This window comes from Diadema setosum, chromosome 22 (assembly GCF_964275005.1).
Source record: "Diadema setosum chromosome 22, eeDiaSeto1, whole genome shotgun sequence".
Lineage (NCBI taxonomy): Eukaryota > Metazoa > Echinodermata > Echinoidea > Diadematoida > Diadematidae > Diadema > Diadema setosum.
The window spans coordinates 11160495-11176665 of NC_092706.1; the positions used below are offsets into that span (position 1 = coordinate 11160495).

The 16171-nt window shown below is 39.6% G+C and overlaps 1 protein-coding gene across 1 annotated transcript in view; it reads right to left on the reverse strand.

Moving 5' to 3' along the window:
* Positions 1-4766: 4766 nt before the first annotated feature.
* The window catches only part of LOC140245489 (receptor tyrosine-protein kinase erbB-4-like), a 178432-nt gene continuing 167027 nt past the window's right edge, over positions 4767-16171 (reverse strand). Inside the window, exons 25-31 of the mRNA XM_072325059.1 lie at positions 15829-15904; positions 13704-13850; positions 12716-12813; positions 12230-12409; positions 10774-10900; positions 7376-7441; positions 4767-6039 (exon numbers count right to left, since the gene is read on the reverse strand). Coding sequence (XP_072181160.1) covers positions 5510-6039; positions 7376-7441; positions 10774-10900; positions 12230-12409; positions 12716-12813; positions 13704-13850; positions 15829-15904 — 1224 coding nt within the window. The 3' untranslated portion in view covers positions 4767-5509. The remainder of the gene's footprint in view (positions 6040-7375; positions 7442-10773; positions 10901-12229; positions 12410-12715; positions 12814-13703; positions 13851-15828; positions 15905-16171) is intronic.

The following is a 16171-nucleotide window of genomic DNA, read 5'->3' on the forward strand; positions in this document are numbered from 1 at the left end:
TTTGCACGATCAAAGCAAACCCCTTCACCAGTCTTAAAAATGCCATCCTTACAGCACCATAATACTATTTGAATGAAATAACGCTAACCAGTTACACCAATCGCATCACATGTTCAAATTACTTGGAAGCGACATTGTGGGATAAAAGAAGAACAGATAATATTACCATACACATAGTACCATATTGTCACCTTACACCGTAATACACAGTCTAACATTTGTTCGAGAGAAAAAGAGATGAATAAAGAGAGAATCCTAAATATACACAAATTATATCAAAGAGATAAAGATATAATACACTGACATTGCTCAGTACGGAACACGATCATCTGAAACTCCACGGCTCACAGCACATTTAAATCTCTAAACGAAACTATTTCAACGCAAGATACAAAAAAGTACTACAAACAAAAATGAGGCTAATACATTTGGAAAACAAAGACAGGGGAATAAAAACACCAAGCTCTGAGAGAGATACTTAGAGATTACTTCCACAATCAGGAGATGAGCCATGAAAGACAGCGAAAGGTCATGAATTGTGAAGATGTCGCTTTTGTTGCATAATTGGCAGGAACTTTCTAGCACCACTTAACCTGTTACTGAATTCTGAAACCCCCATAGACTTAATACACAGGCCACCAGGTTCGCGTATGAAACGAGTTAAAGAAAACAAAACACCAAGAGACAGGAACTGCCCAATTGAACCCCAATTAAAGAAGACTCAACTCTGATTCATACTGTGAAGATGGCAAGTGTCAAAGTCACAAATCCCCTAACAAATCTTCCTATTCATTTTTAATTTTGAGAGTGTGTGATGTTTCGTTGCCAATCGCTTTTGATTAATGATATAGAAAGGGGTGACATGGTCTGAGAGCTATAGCCCAGCAATTATCTTTGCAAAGTTTACACACAGGTTGTGGAGTGTCCGACACCCTCGACTGCAGGACGTTTATATACTCATGAGACAGTGGCTTACTGGTACAAGGTTACTGTGGCATAAGGGTTGTATCCCTTATGAATGAGGGTTTGGGATTCAAATCTTAACAATTCATGCTAGGTTGAATAAAGTGGTGGACACACAAAAATTAAGAGGCACACAGTCAGGATCATACAGCACAGCACATGGCTCTGTAAGAAAATAAAAGGGAAATGGTGAGAGAGAGAGATGGTGAGAGAGAGCGGGAAAGATAGACAGATGGAGAGATTTAGAAATACATGGATGAATAGAAAGAGAGATAAAGAGACAAAGACAAAGACACAGGAAAACATACAGAGGTATATTGATAGATGTGGAGAGATAGATGAGTAGATGGATAGAAAGAGAGAGATATATATGAAAGAGAGAGACAAAGACACAGGGAGATATGCAGAGGTATATGGAGAGTGGGGAGAGATAGATGAGTAGATGGACAGAAAGAGAGAGATATAAAAGAGAGATAGAGACACATGGAGATATAGAGAGGTATATGGATAGTGGGGAGAGATAGATGAGTAGATGGACAGAAAGAGAGAGATATAAAAGAGAGATAGAGACACATGGAGATATAGAGAGGCATATGGATAGTGGGGAGAGATAGATGAGTAGATGGACAGAAAGAGAGAGAGAAACAGACAGACAGAACGAGAGATATAGAGTTATATGGATAGATGAGTAGATGGACAGAGAGAGAGGGAGAGATAGAGATACAGAGGCATATAAACAGATATAGAAAGACAGATGAGTAGATGAACACAGACAGGGAGAGAGAGAGATAGGGAAGGGGAGACTGCAGGAGAAAGAGAAAGAGAGAGATTACAATGTACTTCTCTTCATATGTACAGTATCATCTAACAGTTTCAATATTACGTTACTGCAGCATGCTTGACTTGCAGTTGGCAGTGATATTAAGGTTATATACATACAGTAACATTTGCACGTAGTGAGTCATCCATTTCCCACACATAAAAACATCACGGTACCTAGTGACCTAAAAATAATTGCATATAACGTATATATCTAAACCTTGGTATAATAGGTCTATTTCGGTCCACTGGACAATGTCCAAAACACAAACACATGGACTCATCATTATAAATGAGGGGGAAAAAAAATCGCCAAGCTAAATGCATATTCCAGATGCCTCAAATGTATACAGAGTTAGTAAGACGAGTACATGAACTGTCCATTCGAATAAAAAATTCTTTGCAGGTCTGAGGAAATGATTTCTACAGATACACATAGTTTAAGAATGTAAAAATGTATAGTATAAAAAAACTTTTTAAAACATCTAAAAAAAAAAAGAATTAATCTAGGAATATTGTGAGCCAAACAAACTTTGCTGTCAAAAGGTCGTAAGTCTGCATTTGAAGTTGACTACCTTCTGCCTCTCCTCCTGAAACTTTGGTTGTTGTTTTTTTCTTCCTTTCTCTTTGTTTCCCAATTCAGAGAGGGGGGGGGGGGGGGGTCTATACCACCTTAATTAAAACATGTACACACCCGTAGAGATTGCTAACACATTTTGTCAAATTTCTTGCTCAATCTCCATGCACAGCTTCAAACATAGAAAAAAAAAAATGCTCTGTTAAAAGGATAGTACTGCTGGAAAAAGTACCACATAGGTGAAAGAAAGTTGCATTGAACGCAGCAGTTAGCAACCGGCTGAAGATCATAATTTATATGATCTTGGAAGGATAAAGATTGCTTTCTGCCTAATTGATTGAAGCATGGTGTAAGGACAGCACTCTCCAATTTCTCATTCTCTTTTTTTTTTTTTTTTTTTTTTTGGGGGGGGGGGGGGCAGGGAGAAATATATTTAGAGCCAGAGACTTACAAACATCACTGAAGATACCACCCTTCACTTGCATTACAACTACATTGTACGAGGGCATCCCAATGATAGAAACGTGGGGAAGTTAATAAATAGCGAACTGGGGACATACGATAAGAAGAATGGTTGTAGATTGTTACAAAATATAATACAGAATCATTGCATCATATTTATTCAGTGAACAGGATCTGTTTTAAACCCCCAATTCTGGGAAATGATGAACTATGTATCATGAGGGAAATGACATATCATATATTACAGGGGAAAAAAATGAACACACAACAGGATACTAAGTAATTGCGGCAAGTTAAGTCAACTCCATACAAAGGTTACATATGAACCCAAATTTTGATGTCATTTTGACTTTGACATTTTGACACCCCCCAAAAGAAATTGAGTTTTATAAATGTGTAACAACTGCATGGGATGGCTGAAAATCTTCATCGGGATGACAACCCCCCCCCCCCCAAAATAAAAAAAATAAAAAAAAAACAACTTTAGAAACTGGACAAGAAAGTATTCCTGTCTTTACATGTCTTACCCCTCCCCCTCTCTCTTCTCACAATGATCACTCCAACGCTGTATTGCATGAACCCTCCTCACCTCCAGGGCTTGCCTGTCAGTATCAACCCTTGAACTCTTGACCTGTTCAACAGAACACTCACATAAGTGTACATGGCTTCTGATACCTCATTGTGTCTCACCACCTACTTAAAAAAAACACTACATTTTCATTTGTGATACACTCATCATAAGTCCATACTTTTTTTTGGATGAACACCAACACATTTCACATCCATCATTTCACAGAATGAAAGAAAGAAAAAAAGTAGAAATAAAGTATACTCAGGAACTTAATACAACTTGCTACACTTATAAACAAGTACTTGAGACTGTTAAGTACTCAGCATCCTGATTCCTGTGGTTGAAGAACTGTATGCCACACCATACTCCATGTTTCCATCTGCTTCCTACTCAAATGTGATGCTGGCAAAGAAATTAGCCATACTTGGCTGCCTCTTTTTTTTTTTTTTTTTGGTCACCACAAAGTTTAGTATGTACAATGACCTGGCCATAACTGAGCTATGCTTTTTTTTATTGGTGTCACTGATTCATTAAAATATTGACTCCAGACTCTCTGACAGCTTCAGATATATAAAGAATAAGTGACTTCTGTCCAGTTTTTAAATAGATCATTAGAGCTCAATCAATGTGGAGGAAATGTTAACAATTTGCAAACAGTGGTCTGATCTCGTTACTTTTACATTGAGATGCAGCTACGTTTCAGACCACTCATATAGTACAGACTGATGACTCTTTTCAACCTTTGATCTGAGAGCTCAAAGTATTCAACAGATTATTGTCAACTCACATATCCGTGGCAGAATAAACCCAATGTGAATGTCATTAGTTAAAATGCGCATAGGAGAATCACTTTTCTTTTCTACGGTACCAGCCTGAATATATGGAAAAAAAAAAAAGAATAAGAGAAGACATACAGAACAGCAGACACATATGAAAATATTACCCGTGACACATTGCATGTGCCGGGATAGTACCATGAAAGACATTCATACAGTCATACGCATGCACGCTCGTGGCCGAAAGCGGCCGCGGTCAAATCTATTTTAAGTACTGTGCGACATTGAGAGGTGATAGGAGTCCGCATGACGTTCTTGCAGTGCGATGGATGTACAGAGCTTTCATCCAAAGGCTTATACGTATTTCTGGTGGTTGGGTTCCACAAATTTTGGGAGGAATACGGAAAAAAGGGGGAAGAATTCGCAAAGCCACGCTGGATTACAGAGTCATATGTCAAAAGAAGACTGGATTTCTGTTTTTCTTCTTATTCTTTATAATGATGAAACATGTGTGTCAATCAACGGTGCTGCTAGCCCAGGAGGACAACTTGATTAACAGCTTTGGATGGAATAGAATCATCATGTCTTGAATGGGGGGCGAGGATGCGTTTCCTAGGCAACGAGGAGACTGGATGCGGAGAACTGGACCGCCATGCACATCCACAAACATGCCCATTTCTGGAAGATGATCTTACGGTGGAACAATTATCAACATATTCATATACATCTATCTAGATTTGGCTTATTACGATAGGAATGACATCTCTAAATGATAAAAGGCCAAACATTTTCATAACCAAACATTTAAAAACATCATGCAAACAAAGTCCACTGAAGGTGTTCATTGAGGAGATTGATGGGAACCCCAAATTTCTAATTTTTTCTTGTCACATGTCATCTGCGCTATCAACAGACTCTATCCTGCTTTGTTCCTGTGGATTCCTGTGAGGTGTAAAAAAGTCGCTAGTTCTCTTCACACCTTCAAATGAACCCTCTGTTACTTTGTCCCCTTATTGACACAGAGTTATATGCAACAGCATCTCCTCAGGAAGAACGTCGGCAATTTTCGCGTAGCATTTCGTTGCAGACAAACAATCTCTCCAAGAATGCTGCAACATGCCTCTTTTGCCCATTTCCAGCTGCACTGGGCATAAGATGAATATATGGGATGGGATTTGCGTATGCATCCACATAAGTACTATGCCATAAGATTTTTCCTGCTCTTTGCTGTGTTGATTATTCATCCCAATAAAAGGTCCCATCTTGAAAAAAGAGGAGGAAAAAAGATACAGAAGTCAGTCACTGCTTGCAGAGTTGCATGGAGTTTCTTTTTCGCGAGCGTCACACTGTCGACTCGCCGCGGTCAGTGACCACATCAGAGTTCACATAGTCGTTCTCTGGAGCGTCCCCGTTTGACCGCCTCCCGAGGCTTCCTGAGCTGGAGGAAGGGAGCTGGGATCGGTAGGCGCCCTTCGTGGCCCCACTCTGTCCATTGGCCACCCCCGGCGGGGACGCGGTCCGCGGCACCGGCCCCTCGAACGAGACGTCGCTCAGCAGCGGGGTGCTGTAGCTGACGTTGGGGCTGGGGTAGTTGGGCGTGGTCGGGGTGCGGGGCTGGGAGGAGTTGCTGTGCTGACGGGTCATGAGGTGCGGGTGCTGTGCCACCATCGGGGTCCAGGGGTCGCCCGTGTGGATCGTCGGCGACTTGGCCGTTGGTGCCGCTTTGCTCATGATGGCGTGGTACTCCATGTTGTCCATCATCCCACCCGCAGAGGGCGTGCTCGGCTGGGAGCCGGTTCCGTCGTTGAGGGGGAGGTATGCGTCACCCAGGTTGGCCGGTCTTCTGGGATCGTTCTGGTAGTCGTGCTCTTCTGAAATGAGACAAAAGCAAAGGAATGGGAGATTAAAAGATAAGAACAAATTTTCATGTACAGTCACTGGACTCTATTATCACATCTCTAAAAAGTTCTATGCTCATACTAAACTTGAAGGTGATGGCATGCATTTTCAAGATCTTAGACTGACCAATAAACCATAAAGGGATCGTATAGTTTTGGTTGAGACCTAACGTCAGGTGTATAACTTTTTTGGTGAGATAATGAGAAACCTCTTATGAAATATGAAAGAGCTGTAATTCCATGAAGGATTCAATGTTTATTTGATGAAAATTGGTCTTGAAATGGCTGAGATATCCAAAGAAGCGATCCTAATAAAATTGACAGGCCACAACTTTTATCAGGATCTCTTTGTTTTTGGATATCTCAGTCATTTCAAAACCGACTTTCATCAAATAAACTTTTGATTCCCCTTAGAATTGTATGCTCTTTAGCATTTCATAGAAGGATTTCTAAATATCTTGCAAAACGTTACAAGCTGAATCCTCTCCTCAACCATTACTGTACAGTCCCTATAACAGATGACCACCTTTGTCATCAGGAACACACGAAATGTTCAGACCTCAGAGTTTGAATTGCAGTTTAGGGGAGAGGTTATAATATCCTGAGACAAAAATTAAGGGACTAAGAGCCTTCCTTAACTCTTTATGTGCCACGTTCGCATGTCCGACTCAGTCTACGGGGTGCCAACTTCGCATATTCTGCTCAACAAACAAAGCCGCCAAAACCGATTGATAAATCGCTAATCCCGCGGTACAATCAAAGCGTTTCTCGCGCTTTTGTTCCTCTCACATACGACTTGCATTCTATGTGGTGATTGACTATCAAGCGGTGTTCCCAACTAGATTTGCGTGTACATTCTTCGTTTCTGTCACTACTTTATGTGCAAAAGTCATGCCTTTACAGTAATGTAGCAACCGGTAATTCAAAAGAAAAATTGAAAATAAAATTGTCATACATGGTATATGAAAGCAAAGTTTGGCATTCCTCTTTAACTTTGCTCACTATTATGTCCAGCTTAACAGAAATTTGTAGAAGTTATACAAATTGGAAAAACAGAATTCTTTCTCAAAGCATGACTACCTTCGTGTCTCAGAATAACGTGGCACACAGGGGGTTTCAACCATGGCACATAAAGAGTTAACAGCATTTCAAAACCTCTGGTCAGAAAATTGAGCTATGTCCCACCCCATCCACCAATGAAGGCCAGTCATCATGATCTAATTAATATGCAGGCCAAAGTGAAACTGCCATCTCCATTGAAACCTCCTAAGCAACCACCAAAAACAAGTGTGACAAGACGTGAGCTCACCCTCCAGAAGGGGCTGTGCATTCTCCAATTTGTTGTTGGGTATCAGATAGTCATCATTCATTTGTTCTGAAAACAAGACAGACAAACAAACAGAAATGATTAATAGACATGGTGCAAGCTCCAATTTGTCGTTGGGTATCAGGTAGTCTTCATTCATTTGATATGAAACACAGACAGACAGACAAATGGAAATGATTAACAGACATCAGATGCAAGAACACATCACATCTGTCAAAGACTATCATATCAGATGCAACTGACAATTACTTTTTAAAATCATAAGGTTGTAAACTTAATTCATTTTACTTTGTTGCTGTTTAGACAGCACCAGGTTTCCAATACTTCCTAGCAGATCTCTTTGTCACTTACATTGAGAACTTTTTACTCTTCCACCCTCAGTCTCAATCACTTTCATTTTGAAGAGGGAGGACCACTTCTAGTTTAAAGGGACTGTACAGTACTGGTTGAGGTGGGGATTCATGTTTTGAACATTCCTAAGTGAGATAATGAGAAACCTCTTATGAAATATGAAAGAGCATGCAATTTTAAGAAGGATTCAACATTTATTTGATGAAAATTGGTTTTCAAATGGCTGAGATATCCAAAAAAGTGATAATAATAAAAGGCGACAGGCCATGCCTTTTATTAGGATATCTTTGTTTCACATTATTTTTGGATATCTCAGCCATTTCAAAACCGATTTTCATCAAATAAACTTTTGATACTCCTTAGAATTGCATGCTCTTTGACATCTCATGGAGTGATTTCTGAATATCTCGCAAAACGTTAAAAGCTGAATCCTCACCTCAACCAGAACTGTACACACCCTTCAACACTGAGGGGGAGGGAGGGTAGAAATGGGAAGGGGAAGGGGCAAAGGGGGAGGGGTAAAGAGGGGAGAGGGGGGAGGGTATTAACATAATCCTAGGGATGGACACTGTGTGTGGATCACACTTACATGCACTCTTCCCCCTTTCCATAGGGAGAATTTCTGAGACAAAGATAGGAGCCCCTATGGAAGTTGCATATGTGATCGAGGCTAAGCCATGAAAACATACATTCTGTTAAAAAAAAAAAAATGAATGAAAAGATTTGTTTCTCTCTCTCTCCCTCTCTGTCACCATTCTTTGTGAATGACTAATTTGAAGGTGATTTTTTCCCCCTTTGCTTCATTTGCTTTTTTTTTGTTGCTTTTGCCATACTTTTAATCATGTATTCATTTTTTTTTTTTTTTTTGGGGGGGGGGGGGGTGGGTGGGAGAGGGATCCTTTATGTACATGGTAAAATCTACCTTCAGTTATTGCTGAAATTTTCCAGTCTTTGTACGCGAAAACACAACACCATTTCACAGCATAAAACTGGTTTCTAACTGTGAACTCTCATGAACATACTCTAGTACTGTATGCTTTCAAAAGTCCTGCAAGACACTCATGTTGGTTCTTGAAATTCTTCTATTCAGAAATGCAAAAAACAAAAAAACAGAATAAAAAAAAGCAAGAACAAAAAAGACTCCTGATTAAAAATGTAACATTAAATGCCACTGGTAACCAAGGTTTGACAATGTAATGTTCCAATTAACGATGTTGCATTACTTTCAATTTCTTTCGAACAAAGGTTTTCAAAGCGACCTCCTACTGATTGAGGCCGAAACACTTACACAAACACCACTGGAAATTCCCCACGACAACGAAAAACATGAGAAAGTGTTTCCTCGAAAGTGACATTCACTTTTGATCTTTGGATGCAGTCTTTTTTTGAGTGGATTCAATGAGAAATGAAAACCTGGCTCACAATACCGACTAAAAAGACAAACAAAATGATACAGAGTTTGTCACACTTTTCAGTTTTGTATGCTCCGATGGCAATCAAAACTGCGAGGGGATCTGGAAGACACTTGAGATGATTTTACCTCAAATGGACGTAATTGCTGTGACTCACGCTTGCGAAACATAAACCCTTAATGTGCTTTGTTTGCCAATTCTCACGTCCACAACAGTACTTTCATTGCCGATTGGGACATATGTCTGGGCACTTACTGTCAGTGAATAGAGATTACCCAATCCCCCGGATCACTATTGCTTAAGTATGACCTTCCAGTTGAACTGAGGCACGTTGTTACACCAAAGTTTGCAGGCTAACCTATTATTTGATCAAATTTGGATGATTTAACCAAATGCTGATGGAAACAAAATGGCAATTTACATTTAAATCCTTGGGCACACAAAGATTTAAGGGAAGGTCTACTATCATTTTGTTGTTTCGTGTGAGAACAGAAAAAATGAGAGAAGTAGATCAGTGAAAAATTTTTGGAAAAAATTCAAACACACAAAGAAAGTTATGAACTGTTAAAATCTAGAGAGTTAAGACAAACTGGCAACTAAGATGTAGTTACTGAGTAGTTCTACATTTGATTCGTACACAGAAATTCACCATTTTTTTTCTCGTTTTCAAATATTTGAGCACCGACAGAACAAAGCTACCAATGAGGACATTAAAAAATGTATTTCTCTCATCAGATACCATGACCAATTCTGAGGGAAATTTTTCTCTAGAGGAAAATGGAAATTGGTGATTTTTTGGGTGTGGTCCTTTTGTTATTCACTTTACTGGTATCTTCTCTTCTTTTAAAATCATTCATGTTAAATGGCCTGCAAATCAACTGAATGCTGGCTTTGACTGAGGTGATGATGTAACAATAGTTTTATATTTAGAGACAGAAATACAATACAGAGAGAGAAAAAAAAGCCTCTGGAATGAATAGAAAGAACAATGTGAAGCATTTACTGTGCTGGACTGTTCTTATTGAGGTTCTGAATAATACATTTGAGTGGCCTTTGATTGACTACTCAAGACTGACTTCAAGTATGAACACAAAGCAATTTAAATATACTAATCACTTGGGTCGTGTGAATAATGAGCTGACTTCTTGTGAAGAAATTTGTAGCGAAAAAAAAAGTGTTGCATTTTACCCTTTTGTATTTCTTTGTTTTTATTCTTGTGTATTTCATTGTTTTACCACCCAGAAACTGTATTGAAAACATAAACATTAATAATATTGTAATGGTAATAAGAAACGGCGTTGACTGCTTGCAGTAAGTTTGATCTTGTCACAAGCTAGAAAGTTTTGATTATTTCGCTTGAATTGCATGTCATCAGTAATTGTAATCTGACACCACATCCATGAGTCTGACTTACACGAATGAGGCATCAAAATGTGCATGAAACGTCAGAGTAAAAAGTCATGAAATTGACATGCAAAAAAAAAAATATATATATATATATATATATCCTCTGTGAGGGAGTGTATGAAATTTAGAAGGGGGCCTTCCAGCCCCAATCCCCCTTCCACCGATCTCAAACACAAATCTCTGAGGACTTGAGCCTCTACAACAACTCACCCTGAGCGCTGCTCTGTCTGTCAAAGTTTGCCCGGACTGTTGGGTCCTGGCAGTACCGCAGGAGGCTGCTGTCTTTTCTCGATGGCATCCCCGGCTTCTCAGTGGGAGACTTTGGTGTGGAACCGTTCTGTTTGGGGAACAGGCAAAAATATTAATGTAATGTGTCAAGGTCAAGGACATTGTTACTTTATCCAGACTTCATCAAACCATAATACACTGTCACAGCGTAACATTTGTCTGTAGTGTGAAGTGGATTAAGAGTAGACGATAGACAACAACTTCTCTGTTACTCTATGTCATATGATGACATAAATGGTATCCCGGGGTACCAAACAAAAATCAGCCATTTTGTTGAATTATTTATTTTTTTTAAAAGGTTGTACCCTGGGTGCCAAAAAGAGGAAATTATTTTGGTGCTGGAGCTAGCGCGCGCTAGCTACTGCACTGCACTGCACTAAAGCACACGCTAGTGGTATCGCAGCTTCCATGCACGCATAGTATAACATGCAGTGGCATATCATGGGAATGACTATGTACACGCACACACAGTGCATGCATTTTTCTCTGGCTGTCCTCGAGTGGACGTGAGGTGGCGCTACACAACGCGGTTACCCGGGGTACTACGGTACCCCGGGGTAACGCGTGATGCATCATATGCAAAAAAGGGTGCACAAGAGTAGCACAGGAGTATTCTATTATAAAATCAAGGAAGTATATGTAATGTAATTGAATTAAATTGAGAGATACAATGCCTCTTTGTTCACTAACTGAATGACTGCCAGAACTGTGGTGGTGTAAGGTGGAAGGTGGTCTTGCGCGACCACGCCCATGAACGGACTCGAACTCTGACCCACTCCACTGTTTATGGCAGAGGTCAAGAGGTCATACCAAGCTTTTGTTCTCCCCCTTAGGCTAAATTTTGTGGCAGTGATATGCCCAGAAGAGATTTTCAGTGTCACCTCACACGCAAATTGACCTGACCTCTGAGCTACACATTTTGTGGTGGTAGAGGTCAGGAGGTCAAGAGGTCCTGAGGTCAACTCAAGGTCACAAGCTCAGTTTCTACCCTATGGCCATATTTGTGTGGCAGTGACACCAAAAGATATTTCTGGTGTCACCATACACACAAATTGACCTGACCTATGACCTAAACATTTTGTGGCAGCAAAGGTCAGGAGGTCATGAGGTCCCGGGTTCAACTCAAGGTCACAAGCTCAGTTTCTACCCCATGGCCATATTTGTGGTAGTGACACCAGGAAGATATTTCTGGTGTCACCACACACATAACTTGACCTGACCTCTGACTTACACATTTTGTGGTGGCAGAGGTCACGAGTTCACGAGGTCAGATCTCTTTCTGCCCCCTCCCCCTTCTTACTAAAGGTCAGAAAAGAAGTGGTGGCTTGGCAGAGAGTTCAAGTCTGACCACGCCCACCCACACACACTTAAAACTCACAGGTGGGAAGAAGCCCTGTTGACTCTCATAGGTCAGGTTGTGGGCGGTGAGGCTCATCGGCTGCAGGTAGTCCTCGGCATCCATCAGGAGGTCTGGGTCGGCCCCGAGGTCAGTGTCTGCCATGAGAGACTTGTAGAAGTCTGACGGGGTGGGGCTGGGGAGGGCATTGATGCCGTCATTCTGAATACAGAAAGAGAGAAAGATGTAATTTTTTTTTACCATTACCTATAGCAGGGCTTGATACTAACATTTTTCTCTAGTGACCCATTCTGGTCACTAAAATCTGTAAATCTATATTTTTTTTTGCCCAAAAAAGAAATGTAGTGGCCCAAAATAAAGTATGGGATGAACACAAAAGACAGACAAGAAAAGATGAAAGTTATGTCAGAGCCAGAAACACAGAGAGGCAGGTGTAGAAAGAGAGAGATAGAGAAAGATATAATCCTATCAAAAGTAAAAGGTATCACTGAATTATGAAGGAATTACCTGAATGACAAGATATCTCTGGGGGTCTTTGGTCATCCTTTCTAACTCATCCTGCATCTGCTTGAAGGTCGGTCTGCTGTCCTCGTCAATCAGCCAGCCTGGGGGGGGGGGGGGGGGGGGGGGAGAGGGATAGGAGACAGAGATATTGACAGTGACCCTTTCTGACCTTTGACCCTCTGGCTTGTTCTTCCACTGGGACAAACCAGGAAAGGGGAGAGGGAGGCAAATACATTGCCACATGTGATGTATTTCACGGTATTCACTAAGAGCCATGTTGTTCTTTGGAATGCAGAGTATGAGAACATACAATAGATGGAGGAAGTGGTAGCTAAACAAGATATATATATAGCCTGTAACATCAGAGATATTGACAGTGACCCTTTCTGACCTTTGACCCTCTGGCTTGTTCTTCCACTGGGACAAACCAGGAAAGGGGAGAGGGAGGCAAATACATTGCCACATGTGATGTATTTCACGGTATTCACTAAGAGCCATGTTGTTCTTTGGAATGCAGAGTATGAGAACATACAATAGATGGAGGAAGTGGTAGCTAAACAAGATATATATATAGCCTGTAACATCTGCTGTGCACTATTCTTTCAGCCTAATGCAAGTATACCCGTGCCTTTACAATGTATGTCCACGATTGAACACATCACCTATTTATATGACAGAAATAAGATATACAGTTCTCTTTCTTTTATTCCTCATACAACGCAGAATCTAACCCACACTTTCACATGAATACTTTCATTGTGAATTAACATATCATAATCATTTAGATGAATTTCCAAATAAATACATAATCAAATGAAGGAATAAATCAATGAATGAATATCAGTACACCAATAATTCAAAATTTAAATAGATGAATACCTTATCAAATTAATACATGTACTCACAAACTCATCATTTAATTCATATCTATAAAATACTGTGATATGTTTGCCATGCTCTTTGACAAGTCTATGAAGAGACTTGGACTTACACTTGACCATCAGCATGTATATATCGATGGTGCAAATTGGCGGCTGCGGTAATCTCTCGCCTCTTTCCAGGAGGTCGGGAACCTCGCGGGCCTTGACCCCCTCGTAAGGCTTCCCACCAAAGGTCATCAACTCCCACAGGGTCACACCTGATCGGGTCAAAGGTTAGAAAAAGACATGTCACACAAAAATTGATGGCATACACCCCATCACAAGGACGTAAATAATTTGAAGAGTTTAGTCGCAAAATGGGTTATACTGTAAAACAAGGAGTATTTGCTTACATTTTAATTTTTCAAAATTTGTGAGAGCCAAGATTCACAAAATTGAAATGCACACAAAAGTTCCTGTCTACACTACATGTGAATGCAAGTGACATGTCGTGAAAATTTCATGCCGTGAAAAAGGGTGTTGTCTCCAATTTGCGAAAATTTCATGCCATCATTAATAATGACAAAAATATCTTGCCTTACAGAATGCATCATTTTCAAACATTTTAGAGTAAGTTCATCATCAGAAAGCAAAATAAAACCTTTGCAATGATACATCACTTTAACAGAGCAAGAAATATTCTTGAAGTAATTATGACACAATATATCGAATATGATTATTATATTATTTTCTTTGTTTCTTAGCAAGTTTAATTTAAAAAATCTCATATCAACACAAATGGAGTTAATCTGGCTTCCATGCAAACCCTTCATTTTGTCTTTTTTTAATCAACCTGAATGCATTTATGAGAAAAATCTTGTGAGGGCTTGTGATGCAACACACAAAAAAAAAAATAATAAAATTAATGCTGAATTAAGAATTCATTCCAAGGAGAAATCATTATGATTGAAAGGCCATTCGATAAAAACAACAGAACAGAGCAAAACTGTCACTGCATAAGAGCGTGCTTTCAATTACACATTCATCTATTTGATAAGAATCTATCTATGGTGTATGTGTCTTACGTGAAGACTGAACGTTTCAACAATGGACTAAATATAGATTTTCTTCACCATGTTTTCTGTATCAATATTTCTATTCAATCGATGAATCATGTATAAAACAAGATATGGATATGAGCACAAGTGCTTCAGGGACTTTGCATGAAATCATTCCAACAATATTGAACCACTTTTGTGAATCTGCACCAGTTACAGAGGGGAATTTTATGTGATCATTGGAAGTAAACTGTCTTAACCCGTTGAGGACGGTTTGATTTTGCTACAACACGCATTTCCCATAGACACCTGCCCGAGTATACTCGGGACTCGTCCTCAACGGGTTAAAATCTGTAGGGATGACTTTACATTAAAAAAGAAATAAAGAAGTAAATAATGAATTAAGAATTGAAGGGGTCCGTGCAATATAGTGCTAACCCACACAATGTTCATTTTGAGATAATCGCTGTTGAATGTTTGGAAAGTCCATACATTGTACATTGATAAAACATTTTTTTACCATCTTATTGGTTGAATTCAAATATGATATTTTCACGGAGGTTAGAGTGAAGGATAAGGATTATGAAAATGCATGTAACTCAATTTTGACAGAAGTGTGGGTTAGCACTATATTGCACCGACCCCTTCAATTTGTAAACCAGGTACAGCCATCTTCTAACCTCCTTGGAGATAATACACTATTCAAGTTTTAAACAAGATACCATGATATCCATAACCAAAGATACTGATGAGCACTGCTTCACTATTAAATGTCAAAGCCTGCTCATGAACATAACAGACAACCTATGATGACGATATCTGATATCACACAAGTGAAAACGATCACATGTGATCCGCCCACTATAATAACCTTCCCGAAAAGAAAATCTTCCTTGTATATACTGCCTTTACAAATGTGTTTATTTACATTTGCAATCTATGTCTATAAATGTGTGCACAAAACATATTTTTGTCTGAAATATAAAACCAAGGTTTTAGGTTATCTCTGAATATATACACGTATGCATATATATATAGCAACAGTCTTCTCACTTTTCTATACCCTTGACAACTGTGAATGTCAGATATCACATATCAAAATAATTACGCTTTTTTTTTTTGGTGACCACAATGCAATAGAAACTGGCGTTATCGAGAGTTGCGAAAGTGAAAGTATGAAAATGGTACGGCTACTTACCGAAGCTCCAGACGTCGCTTTTGTGCGAGAATCTCCTGAACTGGATGCACTCAAGTGCCAGCCACTTAATGGGCATCTGTGTCGCAGAATGAGAACATACGAGATACAAATACCAATCGAGGGGAAGACAAAAAAATAATACAACCAAAAAACCACTGACACACTGACCTGAGAACATGGAAGAATCATTTTGCAGGCAGTTTCAGTGTATGTCAAATTCCATCTACTACTGGACTATGGTACCTTTTTTTTTTTATATATATATATTATGGTACTCGCTACTTTTGGCTGAAAATCATTTGCACGCAGTTTCAGCGTGCATCATATTCCGTCCACGGGTGAT